This window comes from Mustelus asterias, chromosome 8, assembly GCF_964213995.1.
Source record: "Mustelus asterias chromosome 8, sMusAst1.hap1.1, whole genome shotgun sequence".
NCBI lineage: Eukaryota > Metazoa > Chordata > Chondrichthyes > Carcharhiniformes > Triakidae > Mustelus > Mustelus asterias.
Genome location: NC_135808.1, coordinates 105,307,832 through 105,327,885, shown reverse-complemented (window position 1 = coordinate 105,327,885; position 20,054 = coordinate 105,307,832). Strand labels below are relative to the sequence as shown.

Below are 20,054 nucleotides of genomic sequence, written 5' to 3'. Positions count from 1 at the left end.
GCCCTCCAAGCCTGCACCGACCATGCTGCCCTACTTAACTAAAACCCCCTACCCTTCCGGGGACCATATCCATCTATTCCTATTCTATTCATGTTCTTGTCAAGACACCCCTTAAAAGTCACTACTGTATCCGCTTCCACTACCTCCCCCGGCAACGAGTTCCAGGCATCCACTACTCTCTGTGTAAAAAATCTGCCTCGTACATCTCCTTTAAACCTTGCTCCTCGCAGCTTAAACCTATGATCCATAGTAATTGACTCTTCCACCCTGGGAAAAAGCTTCTGACTATCCACTCTGTCCATGCCTCTCATAATCTTGTAGACTTCTATCAGGTCTCTCCTCAACCTCCGTGATAACAAACCAAGTTTCTCCAACCTCTCCTCATAGCTAATGCCCTCCATACCAGGCAACATTCTAGTAAATCTTTTCTGTACCCTCTCCAAAGCCTCCACATCCTTCTGATAGTGTGGCGACCAGAATTGAACACTATATTTCAAGTGTGGCCTAACTAAGGTTCTATAAAGCTGCAACATGATTTGCCAATTTTTAAACTCAATACCACAGCCAATGAAGGCAAGCATGCCATATGCCTTCTTGACTACCTTCTCCACCTGCATTGCCACTTTCAGTGACCTGTGTACCTGTACACACAGATCCCTTTGCCTATCAATACTCTTAAGGGTTCTGCCATTTACTGCATATTTCCTATCTGTATTAGACCTTCCAAAATGCATTACCTCACATTTGTCCGGATTGAACTCCATCTGCCATCTCTCTGCCCAAGTCTCCAATTGATCTATATCCTGCTGTATCCTCTGATGGTCCTAATCGCTATCCGCAAATTCACCAACCTTTGTGTCGTCCGCAAACTTACTAATCAATCCAGTTACATTTTCCTCCAAATCATTTATATATATTACAAACAGCAAAGGTCCCAGCACTGATCCCTGAGGAACACCACTTGTCACAGCCCTAAACTTGAAGTTAAACAAGTTGCTAAGACTCACGGCCATTTAGATTCAAATAGCCCATTGGATAAGCTTCTGGAAGTTGGTAGGACCCCAAACATCAGTCGGAAATTAGGGGGATGGGACGACGTTTTGTTATCTTGAAAAATGAATTTTAAAAATGCAATTTTACTCAAAGATCAATTCATCAGCCGTACCTTCCATTATAATGTTTACACCATGTAAAAGGAAAGAGGATGTTAAAAGCATTTTGATGGAAGTATTAGTAATGATACTGCACCGAGTGAAAGAAAAGAGCAATGCCTTTTGCAGTGCGTTACCAGAATACTCAACGCTTTGATATGTTTCTGCTACACTGGGTTCTCTAGTGAGTGCAAAATCAAGGGGCTCCTGCGACTCATCCACCTGTCCTCTCCCTCCTTTATTTCGTTCTGTGCTTGAAGAAAGGGTGCAGGTCAGCAGTTGTGCTGAGAGACGGAGAAACGATAAAAGTGAGGAAAAATTAATCAAAAAAATAATTTGCCCAGCATGATTAAAAAACATAACTTTTACACAACCGGCTAGCTCAGCACAAGTGACATTTGCAAGAGGGAAGAGTATCTTCAAAAGGTAAGAGCTTAAAAATAATAATTCATGGCTTCTCAACCTTTTACATGATGTTCCCCCACCAGCTAATTTTAGGTTTAATGGCAGCAAGGCAATTAATCTTTGCAAGCCTGGTGGCTCCAACACCTCTGACTTCAAGACAGCTCCTTTTTAGAGAGAAGCATTAGACATCTTTCCCCTGCTATTTTCTATCCCACAAATTAATCTTCGTCGTACATCTCCAAAATGAATTGAAATTGCTAGCACATTGTAAATATTGTTTCCCTACGCATGCAGGATCATGTGTCATAAAGTGAATGGAAGTGCATTTCCCTCTGACATTTTGTTAACTCAATTCCCTTTAAGGCAGCCATTTGAGACTATTAAGTGCTATCCCCTCATTTACAGAGAGCTGAAAGAAAAAAAATCTGGGATTCTCTCTCTCTCCCGCTCTCTTTTCCCTCTATCTGCTGGGTTGTCACTGGAATGAATTTTATAAAGGAAACTCAGCTCTACAAAAAGCTAATTCCCCAGTTCTATTTTTTAAAAATTCCTCTGCTTGGAAAAGTACTTCAGCCCTCAAAGCAGTAGGTATTTAAAAATTGTGTGCCAAATTCTCTGGCACTATGAGCTGTATTTCATTCGCAAACTTACTAATCATGTTTCCCATTCATTCCCATAATCATAGTATTAAGGATCCCCTCACATCACCACAAGAGTGTACTAAACACTAACTTGAGAATAGTGTTCCCTACTGCACCACTGTGAGATGTCTAATTGTTCCAATTTCACAGAATTGTTATGACACAGAAGGAGGCCATTTGACCCATCGTGTCTGCATCAGCTCTCCAAATGAGCATGTCACCTAGTGCCAATCTCCTGCCTTCTGCTTGTGACACTGCAGATGGTTTATTTTCAACTAATTATCCAATTCCTTCTTGAATGCCTCGATTGAACCTATCTCCACCACACTCTCAGGAAGTGCATTCCGGACCCGAACCACTCAATGCGTGAAAATATTTTTTTTTCTCATATTGCTTTTGCTTCTTTTCCCAATTACTTTAAATGTGTGCACTCTCATTCTCGACCCTTTCTTGAGTGGAAACTATTTTTCTTTACCTACTCTGCAGCAGCCCCTCATGATTTTGAATAACTCTATCAAACCTCCTCTCAGCCTTCTTCTCTCGAAGGAAAAGAGTCCCAAATTCTCCAATCTTACTTCAGTACTTCCTGGAACCAAATTTGTGGAATCAAAAATTGTTGCAGTGTAAAATAATAAGTCAATTAGAATCATACAATTCCTACAGTGCAGAAGGAGGCCATGCAGCCTATCAAGCCTGCACTGAAAACAATACCACCCAGGTTCTATCCCCGTTACCCCACATATTTACCCCACTAAGTGACAATTTAGCATGGCCAATCAATCTCCCACTTTGGAGTGTGGGAGGAAACCGAAGCACCCAGAGGAATCCGCGCGGACACAGGGAGGACGTACAAACTCCACACAGACAGTGACCCAAGGCAGGAATTGAACCCGGGTCCCTGGTGCTGGTGACGCAGCAGTGCTTTCTTCTTGTTGGGAGAGGATTAGCTGGCATTGTTACATCAGAGCCTGGTTTGAACAAAGCTCAGAAAAACTTGACTCATAAGACGTGAGATGTAGTTTTGTTCGGTTTTAATTTTGTTCTAGGGTACGGAGGGAAAAAGCACAAAGTCAGGAGGTGGGAAAACGGACTGCAATGCCAGAGAATGAATGATATAATATGCAACTAACGCATCATATTTGTGGGGTTGGCAAGAATACAATTTGTTGGGCCATTAGCACCGTGGGAGTACCAACACCTCAGGAACTGCAGCAGTTCAAAAAGGCAGCTCACCACCATCTTCTCAAGGGCAACTCGTGATGCCTAGCCAGCAACACCCAGATCCTGTAAATGAACTTAAAAATAGCTCTTCTGTTCTTCAAATCCAACTCTTCTTGTCATTAATTCAACAACAAAGACATTGGAGGCAGTGAGTGCAGAAATGAAACATCAGATTACTGCAGAACATTCTTCACTGTCTGGGAAGTGAGGTATTTTGTCAAAACAATGGTAGGGGGCCATTGTACCCAACATGACTTATGCCCTAACTGATATGAAAGGGTGACAATGTCGTCACAAGATTTGTAATTTAAAACAGGATTTCTATTCTCCTGTGGTATTATATTTTCTCTTCAGACTATAAAGACCCTAAATTCCTGGCATGTGAATAACACTATCAGCAGCGTCTGTCTGGTGCCAGTGGGAGACCAAATTTATTCGGAGGCTTGAACCAGAATTCCCTTTGCTGGTGAACAGTTTGGTACAACCTCAGACAGTTGCCAGGGAGAGCAATGGACTCGACAGCTAGGGAATGGTGTTTGAAACAGGAACAAAAGACCGTGGGCGGAATTTTCCCATCCCGCTGGCAGTAGGAGTTATGGCAGGCACGACCGGAAAATTGTGGAGTGAGGCCTAAAGCTGGAAATCCCTGGCGGGGAAATAAGTCGTAATTTTCCCCTCTCCACTTTCATCGTGGGCTCATGGAGGGTCATCTTTTCTGCTGGTGAACATCGGGGTCCTAATTTGCATGTCATGAATGCTTATTAATACGGCTACAGACCGGAATCGTGCATCCCCGTGAAAACTTCAATGCTGCTCGCAGGAAGTCAGACTTTTCTATTACCTAATCTGCAAACATGGCATGTACCCATTGTGAGAGGTCTCTTTCACTTACCTGTTATTAGATTCTTCCTTCCCCATTGGCTGCTCTTCTCCTGGGCGTTGGCAGCATAACGTGCAACAGATGACACACACATGAAGGAGGAGGGGGTGTTGAAACACACAAAGGAAGGGAGGGTAGGGAGATGACGTCTAAATGGGGAGAGATCCATGTGAGGGCAACTCTGCAACAGGGGTGGGAGGTGTGAGATGTGCAACTCTGCCAGAGATGGGTGTTTGGGGAAGGGAACTCTGCAAGGAGGGGTGCCCAGGTGCCTTTGAAATATGGCAGATGGACATGATGGTGGAGCGGCTGAATTTTTGCCAGAACTGCCACAGGATTAGACGTGAACCTCATGGCTATATAATTAATGAGCTGAACATTGTGGGATTTGGCAGGTTTACCTGCTACGTTCTGCAGTGGGGTTCCAGCCAGAGAGGCGGGACACAAATCCAGCACTGGCCTTTTAGAAATAGTGTTATACAAGCTGTGTGAGCTCAAAATGCATGAGGATGGTTGGCTGGGTGGCGATTCTCAATGTAGTTTGACTCCTCATGTCACTGAGCTCAAGCGGTTTATCCATGGCACACACAAATGCATAACTTAGACTTCTTGGGGAAAATATTATCTGTATTAAAATTCAAACTGCAACATTGAAACTATTTGACATGACATATGATTTCAGGTAAAAACATACTTGATCCGAGCACTGAAATTTAACCTGCCAAAGCTTGAGTCTTCCAATTGCAACTTCCCCCTTCTTATATTGTTTTTGCACAAGACTTTCTTTAACAACTACAAGAGATCACAGGAGAACCCCTGTAATCTAATTTTGTGCCCTATATGAAAAAGGGCACTCCAAGTTAATTGATCGAGAGGCTGTAAAAAGTAAGGATTGGAAAGTAGGAGGTTCAAGATTCAATACCAACTTTTGCTGTGCCTCTTTTAGGAGTATAAAATAATACAGTATAGCAGGAGGATATCCATCGCATTGTGCCTATGTCAGCTCTCTGAAAGAGCTACCAATTAGTCCCACTCCCCCGCTCCTTCTCCTTAGCTCAGAAAATGTGTTCTTTTCAAGTATGTTCTCTTTCTCTTTCACTAAATGCTACCAAACATAACCTGTGGCTCTTCACTGTGGCACTCCTTTTGAAAGCTGTATGTGCAAGCTGATCGTTAGGATATCATTGTGACCTGTCTTTCTCTAAATGTGTTAGATAATGGTGAGCTAGTGCCCACCCCGTATCCAGCCAGGCCACAGCACTTAACCACACACACACACACACACACATACTCTCTCACTTCCAAGCAGCAGCTCAGATGTATATAGCCCAGGGTGTTCAAAGTGAAGTAGAAGCCAATACACCAAGTAAGGTGCACAGAACAAACATGCAGGTGAAGCTGTTGGTGGCTTGGGAGGAGGAAGAGCTTCCTATGCAGAAGGCTCCTCCCACCTCTGTGGCACTAGCCTTCATCCTGTTTGCCTCCACATTTTTCCTCGACCTCCCGAGAGGTTGTTGCTACGGAGGGAATTGATCCAAACTGGATCTCAGCAAAACAATGGCTTGTCTCTGAAGGGGGGCAACAGGGCCGACAATTCACTGCTATTGTTAAAATGATGCCTATTTCTGTAAAACCCCAGACCTCCTGGTTCAGATGAAAAACTACATTCCTATCTTAGAATCTGATGGCTTGTTAAAAATGAGAACATAAAGGAGATTATCTCCTTTAGTGACCCTGGCTCATACCAGGAGCATATTTTTTGAAATTTTTAAAATTATCCTCCACAATTAAAACTTTACAGAAATCATTTGACAAAGGTGAGAAAACAGAAGCATGGGAAATTGGGGCTCCGGTTACTGGAATTGCACTTGGATGTGTGGCTCACAGATAGTCTGGGTATTTAGGGGCTGTCTAGACTGCTTCCTTGCTTCCTCTTCTCCTCCTCATGCTCTTAATGTGCCTGCTCCTCAGCTGCTCACAGAGGGCCATGCCGTCATGGTGGAGAGGTTGTGCATCATACAGCAAGGATCTTGACACATGCTGAATACTGCTCCTCCAGAGCATCCAGGCAGCAGAAAAGTCAGCATGCCATTGCAGTTCGTGTGGCAGCATTCACTGAATGCTTGCTGTGCATATATGCTTGGGTTGCATACCAGACTTATCAACCATTGCCATCCCTCATCACTTAATAGCCACGCCTTTTGTTCTGCCATGGTGGCTCAAATGTAGCTGTTTAAATGTAATTTAAATGTAGGTGGACTACCACAGAATGAAGACTTCATGACCTGGTGCCTGGAAACTGTGTATTAACCTGTTAGATTCTCTGTCCGTGGTCATACAGCAGCTGCACATTGAAGGAGCGTAGGTCAATTTGGTTCTAGTATAGGGAGCTACTGATGTGTGGCACCTTAAACCACATGGAAGCCTACAATCCTACCTAAGTGTGTTTGCTCTAACTGTTCCTCTCTGGTAAAAGAGAGTGGAATGTCCTTGAATAGACAGCCTTTTGTAACAGAGGACAGCAAGCTGCAAGATACTGAGGATAGCTCCTACTCCAGCTTGCAAAATGCCACAAGCAGAAAGGTTCACCCCTTCATAGCCATTGACAATGTAGTCCTTGACCTGTTCTAAGGTTATGGTTGTGGCTGCAGTAGGTAACACGTTTCAATGAGGACAACCTTAGTGAAGCAGAGACATTTGGTTCACTAATGTCCTTTAGAAGAGGAAATCTGCCATCCTTACCTGGTCTGGCCTACATGTGACTCCAGAGCCATAGCAATGTGGTTGGCTCTCAACTATCCTTGGGCAACTAGGGATGGGCAATAAATGCTGGCCAGCCAGTGACACCCATGTTCTATGAATGGATAAAAAGAAAACTTGCAACACTGTTCCTCGCTGAGGCTTGGATAGGTGAATTGCTCCCTGAAAACCCTGGCAGCTATGGACTCCAACTGAAAATCCATCTCAGCCTTTTCCTTCCTCTTGTTCCAGCAGCTTGTCTTGCTCTGTGTGACCTCTCTTCATTCTTCAAGTGATGCTGTATTCCAAGAGAACTCTGCCTACAAGTCTGGGAGCAACTGATTTGTGCAGAAAGCCCTGAGGTTAGCAAAAATCTTCTGCAGCATCTATCACACCCACCCCTTTAGACATCTGCAACTTAAACAACTATGGAAAACATCAAACACTTGTAGAATAAAAACAACAGCTAGGAGTAATCAACCGCAAATAGCCCATATGTCGTTGATCTTTCTATGTAGTGCTAGTCGAGATTCTTCCTCCTGCTGAACAAATTTTCAGCTGTGAGGGGTTAGCTGGAAGGTTGAAGTCCAAGATAGCACAATGTTGTCAAATCAGCATTGAGCAGCAACAGAAAATGCTGGAAAAACTCAGTAGGTCTGACAGAGTCTGTGGGGAGAGAATAGAGCCAACATTTTGAGTCTAATATAGCTGCGATTTGGAAGCTTTTACTGCAGAAGGAAAGTATACAGTAAATGGTAGAGCCCTTAGAAATATTAGCATACAGAGGGATCAAGGCATGCAGATCTACAGTTCCCTGAAGGTGGCAACTGAGGTGGATAAGGTGGTCAAGAAGTATGGCATGGTGGCCTTCATTGGTCAGGGCATTGAGTACAGGAATTGGAAAATCATGTTGTAGCTATATAGGACTTTGGTTAGGCTGCATTTGAAGTATTGTGTACAATTCTGGTCGCCACACTACCGGAAGGATGTTGATGCATTGGAAAGGGTGCAGAAGAGATTTACCAGGGTGTTGCCTGGTTTGGAGGATATGGGCTATGAAGAAAGGTTGAACAAACTTGGATTGTTTTCATTGGAGTGTCGGAGGATGAGGAGGGACCTGATAGAGGTTTACAAGATTATGACAGGCTTGGATAGAGTGGATAGTCAGAGTCTTTTTCCCAAGGTCGAAGGCTCAATTACTCGGGGGCATATGTTGAGAGTGAGCGGGGTAAAGTTTAAAAGAGATGTAAGGGGCAAGTTTTTCACACGGAGGGTGGTGAATGCCTGGAACGTGCTGCCGGAAGAGGTGGTGGAAGCAGATTCTATAACAACATTCAAGAGGCATCTGGATAAATATATGAATAAACAGGGAATAGAGGGATATGGACCACATAGAGGCAAGTAAATATCAGATTAGAGAGGCATCTGTATTGGCACAGACTTGGTGGGCCGAAAGGCCTGTTCATGTGCTGTACTGTTCATAGTTCTAGATAACCCTTCATCAGAGTGTCATCTAGACTCAAAACGTTGCTCTAATCTCTTCCCACAGATGTGTCAGACCCGCTGAGATCTTCCAGCATTTTCTGTTTTTGTTTCAGATTCCAGCTTCTGCAGTTTTTTGCTTTTAGCATTGAACAGTGATTGATTTACCTATTCTGCATTCTTCAGCTGGGTAATCACTACATGTGAATACCTGTAGCAATATTGCATCCCATAGGATTCACCCAAAAAGTGTCTGCCAAAGGCACCATTTGGGAGCTCTCTGGAAGAGCCCAAAAATGGTATTAACAAGTTCAAATTCTCACTCGTCATCTACAAAGGGAAAAGTTAGGGGAGGATTTTTTTTCCTGGAGTAAAGATGACTTATGAAGCAATATTGCTGTAAGGGATCAGAGTCCATCCATTCGTGATAAATTCTTAGTGGCATAACGATAGAACAGTTTAAAGTATTCTCGGTGTTTCAATGACACCATGTTGTGCTGATGAAACTTGGAAGTAATGTGAACTTTGAGAAGAATAGTGGTATGCTCAAGATGAAATGGACAAGCTGGTGGGTATGGGTGGGCAAGTGGCAGATGGGGGTAGTCCAAAGATGTGCAAGTTAGGTTGATTGGCCATGCTAAATTGACCCTTAGTATCAGGGGAGAGTGGCAGAGTAATAGGTGCGGCTGAGGGAATAGGGGCTGGGTGGGATTGTGGTCGGTGCAGACTGAATGGCCTCCTTCTGCATTATAGGGTTTCTATGCCTCTATGATTATAAAATTCAATGTAAAGAAGTATGAAGCTTTCACTGTTACTGGGGTGTCCGCCAGAGGGGCAGGAGGAAAGAGATTTCACTAGCAGCACCTGACTGAGGCATAAGAGGTCCAGCTGCAGATCTTTAACACAAACTAAGATACCGCAGATACTGGAAATCTGAAATAAAAACAGAAAACGCTGGGAATAAGAAACAAAGTTAACATTTCAGGTCGGTGACCTTTCAAGCTAAATGTGAGATGATAAATCATTGACCTGAAATGACAAGCATGTTTCTCTCTCCACAGATGCTGCCTGACCTGCTGAGAATTTCCAACATTTTCTGCCATTATAGCAGATCTTTGAGGTCTTGTTTTAAAACTGTTGCTTTTTCAACTGATCTTTGACATCTTCAATATCCAACCTATGACAGGATCAGTCCTTGGCAAACAATTATGCCTATGCCTGCCTCATGTTGCCTTGGAAGCAAATGAGGCAGGACATTTAGGAATTCTGACAGATGATGTCGATCCTTCCAGCTCTGTCTCTTTCACGTTCATCCACTCCCAAAAGTGGATTCAATGCAAGAAAGACGTGTCCATGATGCAGCTGAATTTTAAAATTCAATGAGAAAATGGGGTCAGGAAAGGGTTGGGAGTGGGGGGGGGAATCCAGCATAAGGTTGAGAACCAGAAGATGCCAATATAAGGGGCAGCATGGTGGCACAGTGGTTAGCACTGCTGCCTCACAGCGCCAGGGACTCGGGTTCAATTCCAGCCATGGGTCACTGTCTGTGTGGAGTTTGCACATTCTCCCTGTGTCAGCGTGGGTTACCTCCGGGTGCTCCGGTTTCCTCCCACAGTCCAAAGATGTGCAGGTTAGGTTGATTGGCCATCTTAAATTGACCCTAGTGTCAGGGAGATTAGGGTAAATATGTGGCATTACGGGAATAGGGCCTGGGTGGGATTGTGGTTGGTGCAGACTAAATGGGCTGAATGGCCTTCTTCTGCATTGTAGGGATTCTATGATTCTAAAGTGAATGACAAAAGAATCAAAGGGGCCATGAGGAAGAATAATTCTGTGCAGTGGGTGGTTAGGATCTGAAGGGCTTTGGCGGAGAGTGTGCTGGAGGCAGATTTAATCATGGCTTTTGAATGGGAATTAGGCCGAAGAGAAAGAGAAACTGCAGGGCTATGGGGTAAATTCAGGGGAGCAGGAATCACTGAGTTGCTCTTGCAAAGAGCTGGCAAGGCCATAATGGTGGGCTGAATGGCCACCTCTGTGCTCTAACCACGGGTGGAGTTTTCCTTTTTTTGTGACGAAGTGCAGTGGCGGTCAGATGCCACAGTGCATGATTTTGCGCTCAGAAGCTCATTAATTATGCATTGGTAAGTATCTCTGAGTCATGTTGCAGGTCCGGAACTGATTCACCTGTCCGTTCTCACCTAATAGGTGCATACGTCTCGGGTGCCATATTTAAATGTCATCCTCATTCTCTTCAGCCCAACTTTGAGGCGATGACATTTTGAAATCATGGAATCCCTACAGTGCAGGAGGCCATTCAGCCCATCGAGCCTGCACAGACATCAATCCCACCCAGGCCCTATCTGCGTAACCCCACGTATTTACCCAACTAATCCCCCTGACACTAAGGGGCAATTTAGCATGGCCATTCAACCAATTGGAGTAAGGGAGGAAACTGGAGCACCTGGAGGAAACCCACGCAAACACGGGGAGAATGTGCAAACTCCACACAGACAGTGACCCAAGGCCAGAATTGAACCCAGGTCCCTGGTGCTATGAGGCAGCAGTGCTAACCACTATGCCAACCTGCCGCCCATGGCTGCATCAAAGAAGAAACTGCTCCGATGTTCAACACTGACTCCCTGGAGATGCTTATCAATGGTATGCGGAAACACGTGGGCGGCACGGTGGCACAGTGGTTAGCACTGCTGCCTCACAGCTCCAAGAACCTGGGTTCGATTCCCGGCTCGCATCACTGTCTGTATGGAGTTTGCACATTCTCCCCGTGTCTGCGTGGGTTTCCTCCAGGTGTTCCGGTTTCTTCCCACAGTCCAAAGATGTGTGAGTTAGGTTGATTGGCCATGCTAAATTGCCTCTTAGTGTCCCGGGATGCTTAGGTTAGAGGGATTAGCAAGGTGAATATGTGGGGTTATCGGGATAGGGCCTGGGTGGGATTGTTGTCGGTGCAGACTCGATGGGCTGAATGGCCTCCTTTTGCACTGTAGCGATTCTATGATTCTATTCTCTACTCCAAGGAAAGATGAAGAAAGCCCTGGGAGGCCATTGCAAAGACAGTCAGCATATCAGGTAATCGTCCTCGAAATGCCATTCAATGTAGGAAGAGGATGAATGATCTCATCCACTCTGCCAGGGTAAGTCAATCTGCTCATTACAATCTCGCGCACATCATGGCATTATGCACTCAAAGGATCTCTTACAATATTAGGGCTGGGAGATATCAGCACTGATTGTCTCACAGATACTTTAACATCCCCAACATTTCATCGATCATGCTGCACAAACTCCATCTTCACCCCTTACTGGGGTGGCCTTGGCACAAACAGTAGGCATGCATGGACTACTTCAGTATCTGAGAAGTCACGAATAGAACTGCATATTGTGCAATCATTGGCGAACATCCCCACTTCTGACCTCATGATGGAGGAAGGTCATTGGTGAAGCAGCTGAAGATGCTTGGGCTGAGGACACTACCCTGAAGAACTCCTGCCGTGATATCCTGGAGCTGAGATAATTGACTACCAACCACCATAACCATCTTCTTTTGTGACTGCAACCAATGGAGAGTTTTCCCCCCGATTCTCATTGACTCCAGTTTTGCTCGGGCTCCTTGATGCCACACTCGGTCAAATGCTGTCTTGATATCAAGGACTCTACCTCAACTCTGAAGTCTATTTTGTTCATGTTTGAATCAAGGCTGTAATGAGGTCAAGAGCTGCGTCCCTGATGGAACCCAAACTGAGCATCCACAAGCAGGCTATTGCTGAATAAGGGCCACTTGATAGCACTGTTAATGTCCCCTTCCATCTTTACTGATGATCGAGTAAACTGATGGGCGATACGAGGCTTGTGCACAGGATACAAAGAGCTGGATAGCCTCATTCTATGATTCCACTTTCTGAGGCCTGCAGAGATGCTTCTAGTTCATTACTTATTTTATAAGGAAAGTATATATACTTTAAAAAATTTTGTTGATACCCTTTCTTCAAGTCTAATTTTATTCCAATTACTTAGACAAAAATAATCCATGAGTTAAAAGGGAGAAAGCTTTGACTCCAGAAGAAAGGAAGGCATCTTTGAAGAGAAGAAAGTGGTCTTGTAAATTTTCTTTTTAAAGGTCCGTGACATTAATATTCTTACAGCATCAACAAATTCTGGAAAAAGGTCTCTGCAATAAAGGCTACAGTAGCTGCCAGAAGTTAGTCATCTGATGGCGCTGCCTTTTAACAGCTTATTCTTACACAGGATTGACGGGGTTCTGCGATATTTTCTGCTCCTTAATCCCACTCTAAGGCAGCTGAAAGTCCTTGAAGAGCGCTTGTTTAACAAGGACTTAATTCTAACTTATCTTGAAATGAGACGCTCCAGGGACGAGACTGTTCTCATGCCAGTTAAAAGAGCTCTGTCCCCTGTCTCTCTTTCTCTCTCTCTCTCGTTTGCTCAATTTTGTTGAGCTTTTTGTATTGCTATATCTCTGTCTTTCTTTCATTTTCTCATTTCAAATGCTGTATCATTTTTAGTTTCTCAGGTCTCTTTTTTCCCTTTGTACCTTATTCATTTCTTGCATGCAGATTTCATTTTTCTCTTTTTGCTTCCCTGTCTCTCCTTCCTCCCTTTCTTTCCTCCTCCTTGTTTCGTTCCACACTCTTTCCCCCATCTCTGACATGTGTTTCTTATTTTTTAACATTTACTCAGGTTCACTTACCTTCACAGTCCCCTGGATTGTGCTGTCCTTCAACATGGAATGCTTACTGTTGAAGAAACAGGAAATAATTATTTTACTTTATTGCAGTTCATATCTTCCCACAGTTCCAGATAATTTTACGCTTGAGCACGATTCCAAACATGCTAATGATCTTTTGTTACTCATAATATCACCCAGTGTTTTTCTTTCCAAAAAAATTGTCTGCACAAACCGTTGCAAAGTTGTAATTATTTATTTAGATGTAGTGTGAAATAATCAAATTGTGTGTTCTGGCAGTTTCGGTACAACATTTCACACGATAAATGGCATCTCATCTGAAAGCACATCAGCTGTCCAAATGCACACATGTCAAAGTGACATTACTTTTGTTTAGCACAAAGAGAAAGAGAAAAAAATTGGATTTCAAGATTATCGACAGCCTGAGCTGCAGCACATTTTTACCCATATACAAAAATTCCAAGATGTTTTAAATAGATTTAGGAGACAAAGTTGAGAGTTGCATTATAAAGGTCAGTTATCACATTGATTTAGAGGTCTGTGCAATATTACTTTGAGTCATTTGATAGCGCATTAAAAGAGATAGCATCCTTTCTATTGCCACCTCTGGGATCTAACTAAAAGCGATTCAAGGAAAAATATATAATCTGCTTAACACAAATGGTTTGTGCCTCTGATTCCCCACAAAAGAGAATTCCTGAGCTGGGGAGATGCAGAGAGAAAGTCAGTTGCTTCTCCACCTGAGGAGGAAAGGCAGCCACTGATCAACGGCAGATTGTAATTCTTTTCACAATCCAACAGGAAAACAGTTGATCTGTTTCCTCAGTGTTTACCTGTGTCACTCTTCGATCAACTGCTAACAGCTCTGCTCCTTACACCCTCTTGGTCCTTATCCTTAAGTGATTCCCATTGAAGGGTATTCTATTAGCCTCTCAAAATTGCTTAAATAATCAGTCACAACCTGAATGAATAAAGTTGGACGAGGATTTTATTTAATGGGTACAGTACCACAGTGTTAATGATACAGGACTCATAATCCATAGATTTGGGCTAATGATCCAGATACACGAATTCAAATCCCACCACAGCGACGGGGATACTTAAAATTCAGTTAATTAAACGCATCTGGAATAAAAAGTGAGCATCAGTAATGGCATAATCAGCATAAAATCACTAGATTATTGGACAATCCAACTGATTCACTAATGCCCTCCAGGGGAAGAGAATCTGCCATCCTTACCTGGTCTGGCCTATATGTGACTCCAGATCTACAGCAATGTGGTTGATTCTCAACTGGTCAATGAAATGATCCGCAAAATCACTCAGTTGTACCAAACTGCTAGGCTTGCAATGGTAAACTATAGTTCACTGCCACCAATTGACTTGGGGGGGTGAGCAGCAAGTGCTGCCTTGCCAGCAATTCCCACATCCAGGAATGAATGAAAAAGATATTTTGTTAACCGAAAATGGCCACTTTTCAGGAGTATTCCTTTAGTCTTTCATTACCCTTTTCCCCATCCACTCCCCAAACCCGCCACCCCCCCCCCCCCACCCCCCCCCCACATCCACCATAGACAATTGCCACTTTACCCATTGGTACACATTGCTATGTAAACTGCAGCTGGTCACTCTCACCTATCCACAGATCACCTCACTGCTTCCGGGAAACAAGTGATACAGCAACAGAAATGATGGGGGCGATTCTCCCATCGTGACCCGAAAATTTTCTGGGGGGTCCGGTCGGGAGAATCGCGTATTGGCCATGTCTCCCGGAGCCAGGGAACAATCACAGTCGGGATCGCGCTGGAGACTGGTGGGAAGAGAGGTAAGTGATTTAAATCTTTTTAAATGTATTTTAAATCTATTTTATATGTCATTAGTGGGCCCGGCACAGAACTTGCCAGAGTGAAGGGGGGGCAATGAGGGCCCCCCAGGGGTCGTACGGCAGGGGAGTGGTGCCCCCGGGCATGGACACTCTGGCAGTGCCAGCCTATGCCTCCTGGCACTGCCCAAGGGACAAAGTGCCCGTGCCAAGGGGGTACCTTGGCACTGCCCACCGGGCATCGGGCAGCGCAAAGGGGGCGGGGCCTATTGTGGCCATGGCCTAGGGGGCGATCGGTGGGGTTGTGGGGGTCCCGCTGCCACTCTGCATTGCGATCGGTCTGGGCTGGGGGGAGGCCAGTGATTGGGGCAGGCTAGGAGGGTTGGTGTTGTGCCGGGAGGAGGGGGGGGCGGTGGGGTGGTCTGACCCCGTGGGGTCTGCCGGGGTGATGAGGGTGGGGGGATCGCCACTGCTGGGGGGGAGGGGGTGGGGTGGTGTGGGCTTGACATCGGGACGCTCTGAGTTGGGGGGAGGGGGGTCAGGCCTGGCCCAGGAATTGTTGTGAGAGCCACGATCGTATCATGGGGGGGTGGGGTTCTGGAGGGGCAGAACTGCAGGGGTCCTGAGCTGGCCAGCAATTGAGCTGGCCACCAAACAGGGAAACTGACAGATCGGGGTCACTGCGCATGCGCAGAGTTCTGGAGCTGCCAGACTCCGGCGTGAATAGGCCCCACCCCCTGGGTTTTTAATGATATTCACGATTGTGACCTCTGCATCGCACAGAGTGTGGGAGATTCAGGTCTAAAGTTGCACTGAAAAAATAATCATGATCTAGATCAGTTTTCCCACCAATTCAGCATCTTTGGAAGAATCGTCCATGATATATGCACACTATCATATTGATCGCTATTAGTTCAGAGAGAGACAGGACTACCTCTGAGGAATCATGGAGCTATGAAAAGGAAGATACTAAGCAAGTTGCGCCCTCTCCAAAATGTTTAAATTGCCGCATGGATTCACTTATGAGGAATCTACACTTTAATAAAAGCTATACATTTTCAATTATATGACAGCATTTGTCAAAATCTATAATCAATTTCATTTTTTTTCGAACCATCCCAATGTTCAAGTATTTAATGTTTTCTTCATCTTCTGAGGCTGTCGGGCTGAGCTGATGACCTGCTATCATGTCTCCTGTTTTACCCTTAATCCATCTGCGGGAAGGTGCACAGGTCAACTGAATTTCCTTCCTTCCCTCTGCTGGAGATCTTGACCTATGCTCAGGGATTGCACCGAATAGCATGGGCAAGATGGCAAAGTTGTCCTGTCAGGACTTAAAAGTATAAACCCATTTCCTCTCATTCCATGGTGTTAGGTAGACAGTGTCCACATTCTACAATCGCATCATCCTTTATTATTAGAGTTAAGATACTGCCGATAGAAAGATAGCACAAATAGCAGAAGCAGTGTCTGTTTTACTCAGCGTATTTGTCATTTGGTCTCGAAACCTGTTAGAAATGTGCAACCTGACAAAATTGAATTTAATTGGTAGACATAAACAGCTAAAATAATTCAACTAATAGCTGTGGAGCAAAGGGAGTTTGAGAATTTTAATTTCCTCTCACCCAGGACAATAATGGTATTCATTTGTCTGCTAGTCACAGATATCATTACAGTAATAATAATTACAGAACTTGTTGTGCTCTAAATTACTGGCTTTTTTGAGTATTATGTTTTACACATTCCAAAGACAAAACCTGACATGTCAAGATATTTTCCTTTCTCTCAATATCAACACATTGGTAAAGTAAACTTCTTCTTTATGTTTTTTAAAACATGATAATGAGATGATTATTTTCTTCTCCGCGCCTTTCTTGGTCTCAATGCACTGCAAACCAAGGCTGTTGAGAGGACAATCGTGTGACTTGATTCCCAAGGTATGAAAGAATAGCTCCCATTTTTCACTGTGGGGAAAGGGTTGGCTTTCATTTAGAACATCTGTACTAAAATATGGCTGGGTGCATGGGTGTGGGCAATGGTTGAGATCACATGGCGAACCTGTCACTTTGTACTCAGCATATTGTTGGTTTAGGCACGGGTACCACCTTTACTTTAAGACAATTTAAACTTTTTCATTTTCTCTTCTATTCCCATGCCATACACATACCCAAAGATAAAATGCACAGGAGACATCGGCCAGTCTTGTGGTGACAGGTTACCACAAGGCTTGCAAGGAAAATCTCAACGGGTCATTTCTATTTCTACCAACCTCGCTTTCTCTTTGACAAAAGCACCCCATCTCAATGCCTCCTAGAAAATATACTTTGCAGTTATTCCCCTCGAATTGCCTCCCTGTGGAATAAGTGCAGATGCGCTTTGGCAAGGGTCTTTCCTCAGGGAGATCAATAGTATTAGGGGTCCCCGAATGCTGGCTTCCCAAATAAAAGCTCCATCCTTTCTAGCAGCTTCTGGAGAAAGTTTCATGTGTATACCCAACTAAAAACTTGTACATTTTGTAAAGCAGCACGCAATCAACACAACACCAAAGAAATGCATGCAAAATGTTGGCAGAGTAATCATGACAAATGGACAGCTGTGTGTGATAGATTGTGACAAAACATATTTTGGAGCCGTTCTGGGAACATTCTTTTTTATTAGTTTTCTATAAAACAGATTACTAACCTTTAGAATGTATTAATCTGTATTCTAGCCAGGAATTTTCTTATTAATTACCCTGAAGTAAAACTCTTCAATTATACATTTAAATTATTGAAGTTTCAATCTAATCCCTTATGAAATTTCCCCTTTTAGACAAGTTCAATTTGAAACAATTATACAGCTTTAGAAAATGAGTTGGAAATAAATTTTTTATTAAAGTAATTATGCAATGGCAGACATACATTATTCTTTTACAAACGAAAACAGCACTGAGAAATAATGATTTTCTCTGGCACATCAAATTTGTAACTGTTTTCTCCTCCTTCGCTCATCACACTTAACTGTTGAAAGATGTAAATGCTGCAACGTACATCTATCTACTTGAGAATGTATTGCACAAAAATTACATACTTATAGCACCAGTGCCATCAGCCCTCAGGGGGGAACCAGCTTACTATAAAGGGCAGATCTTAACTGCATCTGCCTTGCAACTTTGGGAATGACTGATTATAAGACAGCAAGTATTAAAAAGCATTGCTAAGCGCTGGTCGCCAATAAGGGAAGACAGATCAAATCATATCTGTGCTACAGACACTAATATCCTAGGCTGCAAACAGGGACATCAATAAATTTTTATGAGACTTTGAAAAGATCAACACAGTAGATGTGACAAAAAACAATGCTCCTGTCATGTTCAGTTTGTCCGCAGTGCTCAGCTGCAGATGCCTACGAGTATGTCAGCGGAGCGAAATTTAATTTTCAAGATTAAATCCACCTTCATTTGGCAGATGGCCGGATGCCTTGAAATGAGCACTGAAGGTGCTTCTTGAAGGCATGGGGTGCTTAAGCTCCTCCAGGATATTTTGTTTTTAAAACAGCACACAAGCCAGAGAGTCAGAAATAAGCTTCTGGTATAAGGCAAAAACTAATGTAATAAAGGCATTATGGAAATCGAGAATGTTATTGAGACAGAGACAGAGAGAGAAAGAGAGAAGGAGGAGGATGCACAGATATAACGTGGATGTCGAATTCTTTGCCTTCCCACTCTCCAGTCATGCAATCTTGCTTTTCATCAAGTACTTTTTTTGTCTTTGTTCTAATCCATTTTGCTGAATTGAAGGAAATAAAATCCCAGTTCCACATATTTCTAAGTCAGCAGAGGGTTTACACCCCATCGGTGACAATCCGAAGGAGTCAAAAAGAGGCTAACAGTTTGACAAAAAAAGGAAAAGAAAAGGAAAGGTACAAAGTGGAACAAATAGAAAAGGCAGATAATCTCTTTTTCTATAAAGTTGTTGTGAAACGCAGAGGACTGTATAGTTGTAAAAGAGAATAAAAAGAGAATTCCATGCTGTCTAGGAGGTGGTGTCAACTCTTCTGAGAATTAGCCCACTGGAAACAGAGAGGCAGATTGTGCTAGTTGTCAGGATTCAGCTATTCAAAAAGATCTGTAAAAGGCTGTTACACATTTTGTCTAATAATGTATAACTTTGAGTAAAACAGATCAAATTTAAACCAATTAAAAATGATAAAGGCTTTCTTTAACCTTTGGGGTGCTGATCAGATCCCAGAAACTAGCATTCAGCAAAGTCAATCATTTCTTTGAAAATGGGGGGAAAAATCGTCTTTTTTGTTTCAAGTTTTTATTTCTGAGGGAAATCATTGACTTACTTTTAGCCCTGTCAAGTGAAGAAGAAATGATTAATTGAAAACCACAAATGTTCGATGCGTAACCAATTGGGTAATTGGATTTTGGACTGAAAGTTTCATATTCAGCAATTCTCCACTGTGATTCTACTTATAACACAGGAGTGGGGTGAAGAGCAGCACTTTCAACCACTTTCTTTAAATTATTTTCTTTATTGTCCTTTTCTCAAAGGGTGAAGTGAGGCCACAGCCCCAGGAACATAGCTTGATTTCAAGTGCTTAAGTCCCTGGTGTATTCAACAAGCTTCGAGTCCACTTTTGTTGTATAACAATACTGCAGTGTCCCCTTTCTGATGATCAATATAATTAACTTTCAAGTCAATTTTACACATTCAGAGTAAGCTGCCCTGGGATCTCTGTGACTAAGAGATCATATAAGACTAGATGGTACACACATTCCATAATGTTCACTCACTGACAACATCACAGCACCACTACTCTCCTCAAGACTATTAGAACCACAGAAGGAGGCCATTTGGCTGATTTTATCTGTGCTAGCACTTTGCAAGACTAACTCAAAACCAGTTCCTCTGCCTTGTTCTCTCCCCATCTGCCATCTATCTATCCAACCCACCAAACTCTATCCATCTTCCTGAAGATTTTTTACTAAACCTTTTTAAGTCACAGCAAA

General features: G+C 43.4%; 1 protein-coding gene across 5 annotated transcripts in view; it reads right to left on the bottom strand.

The window, feature by feature from the left end:
- The window catches only part of rnf220a (ring finger protein 220a), a 463,658-nt gene that overhangs the window by 146,542 nt on the left and 297,062 nt on the right, over nucleotides 1-20,054 (bottom strand). For all 5 annotated transcript variants that reach the window (XM_078218667.1, XM_078218665.1, XM_078218666.1 and 2 more), the window contains exon 4: nucleotides 13,240-13,285. In XM_078218667.1, coding sequence (XP_078074793.1) covers nucleotides 13,240-13,285 — 46 coding nt within the window. The remainder of the gene's footprint in view (nucleotides 1-13,239; nucleotides 13,286-20,054) is intronic.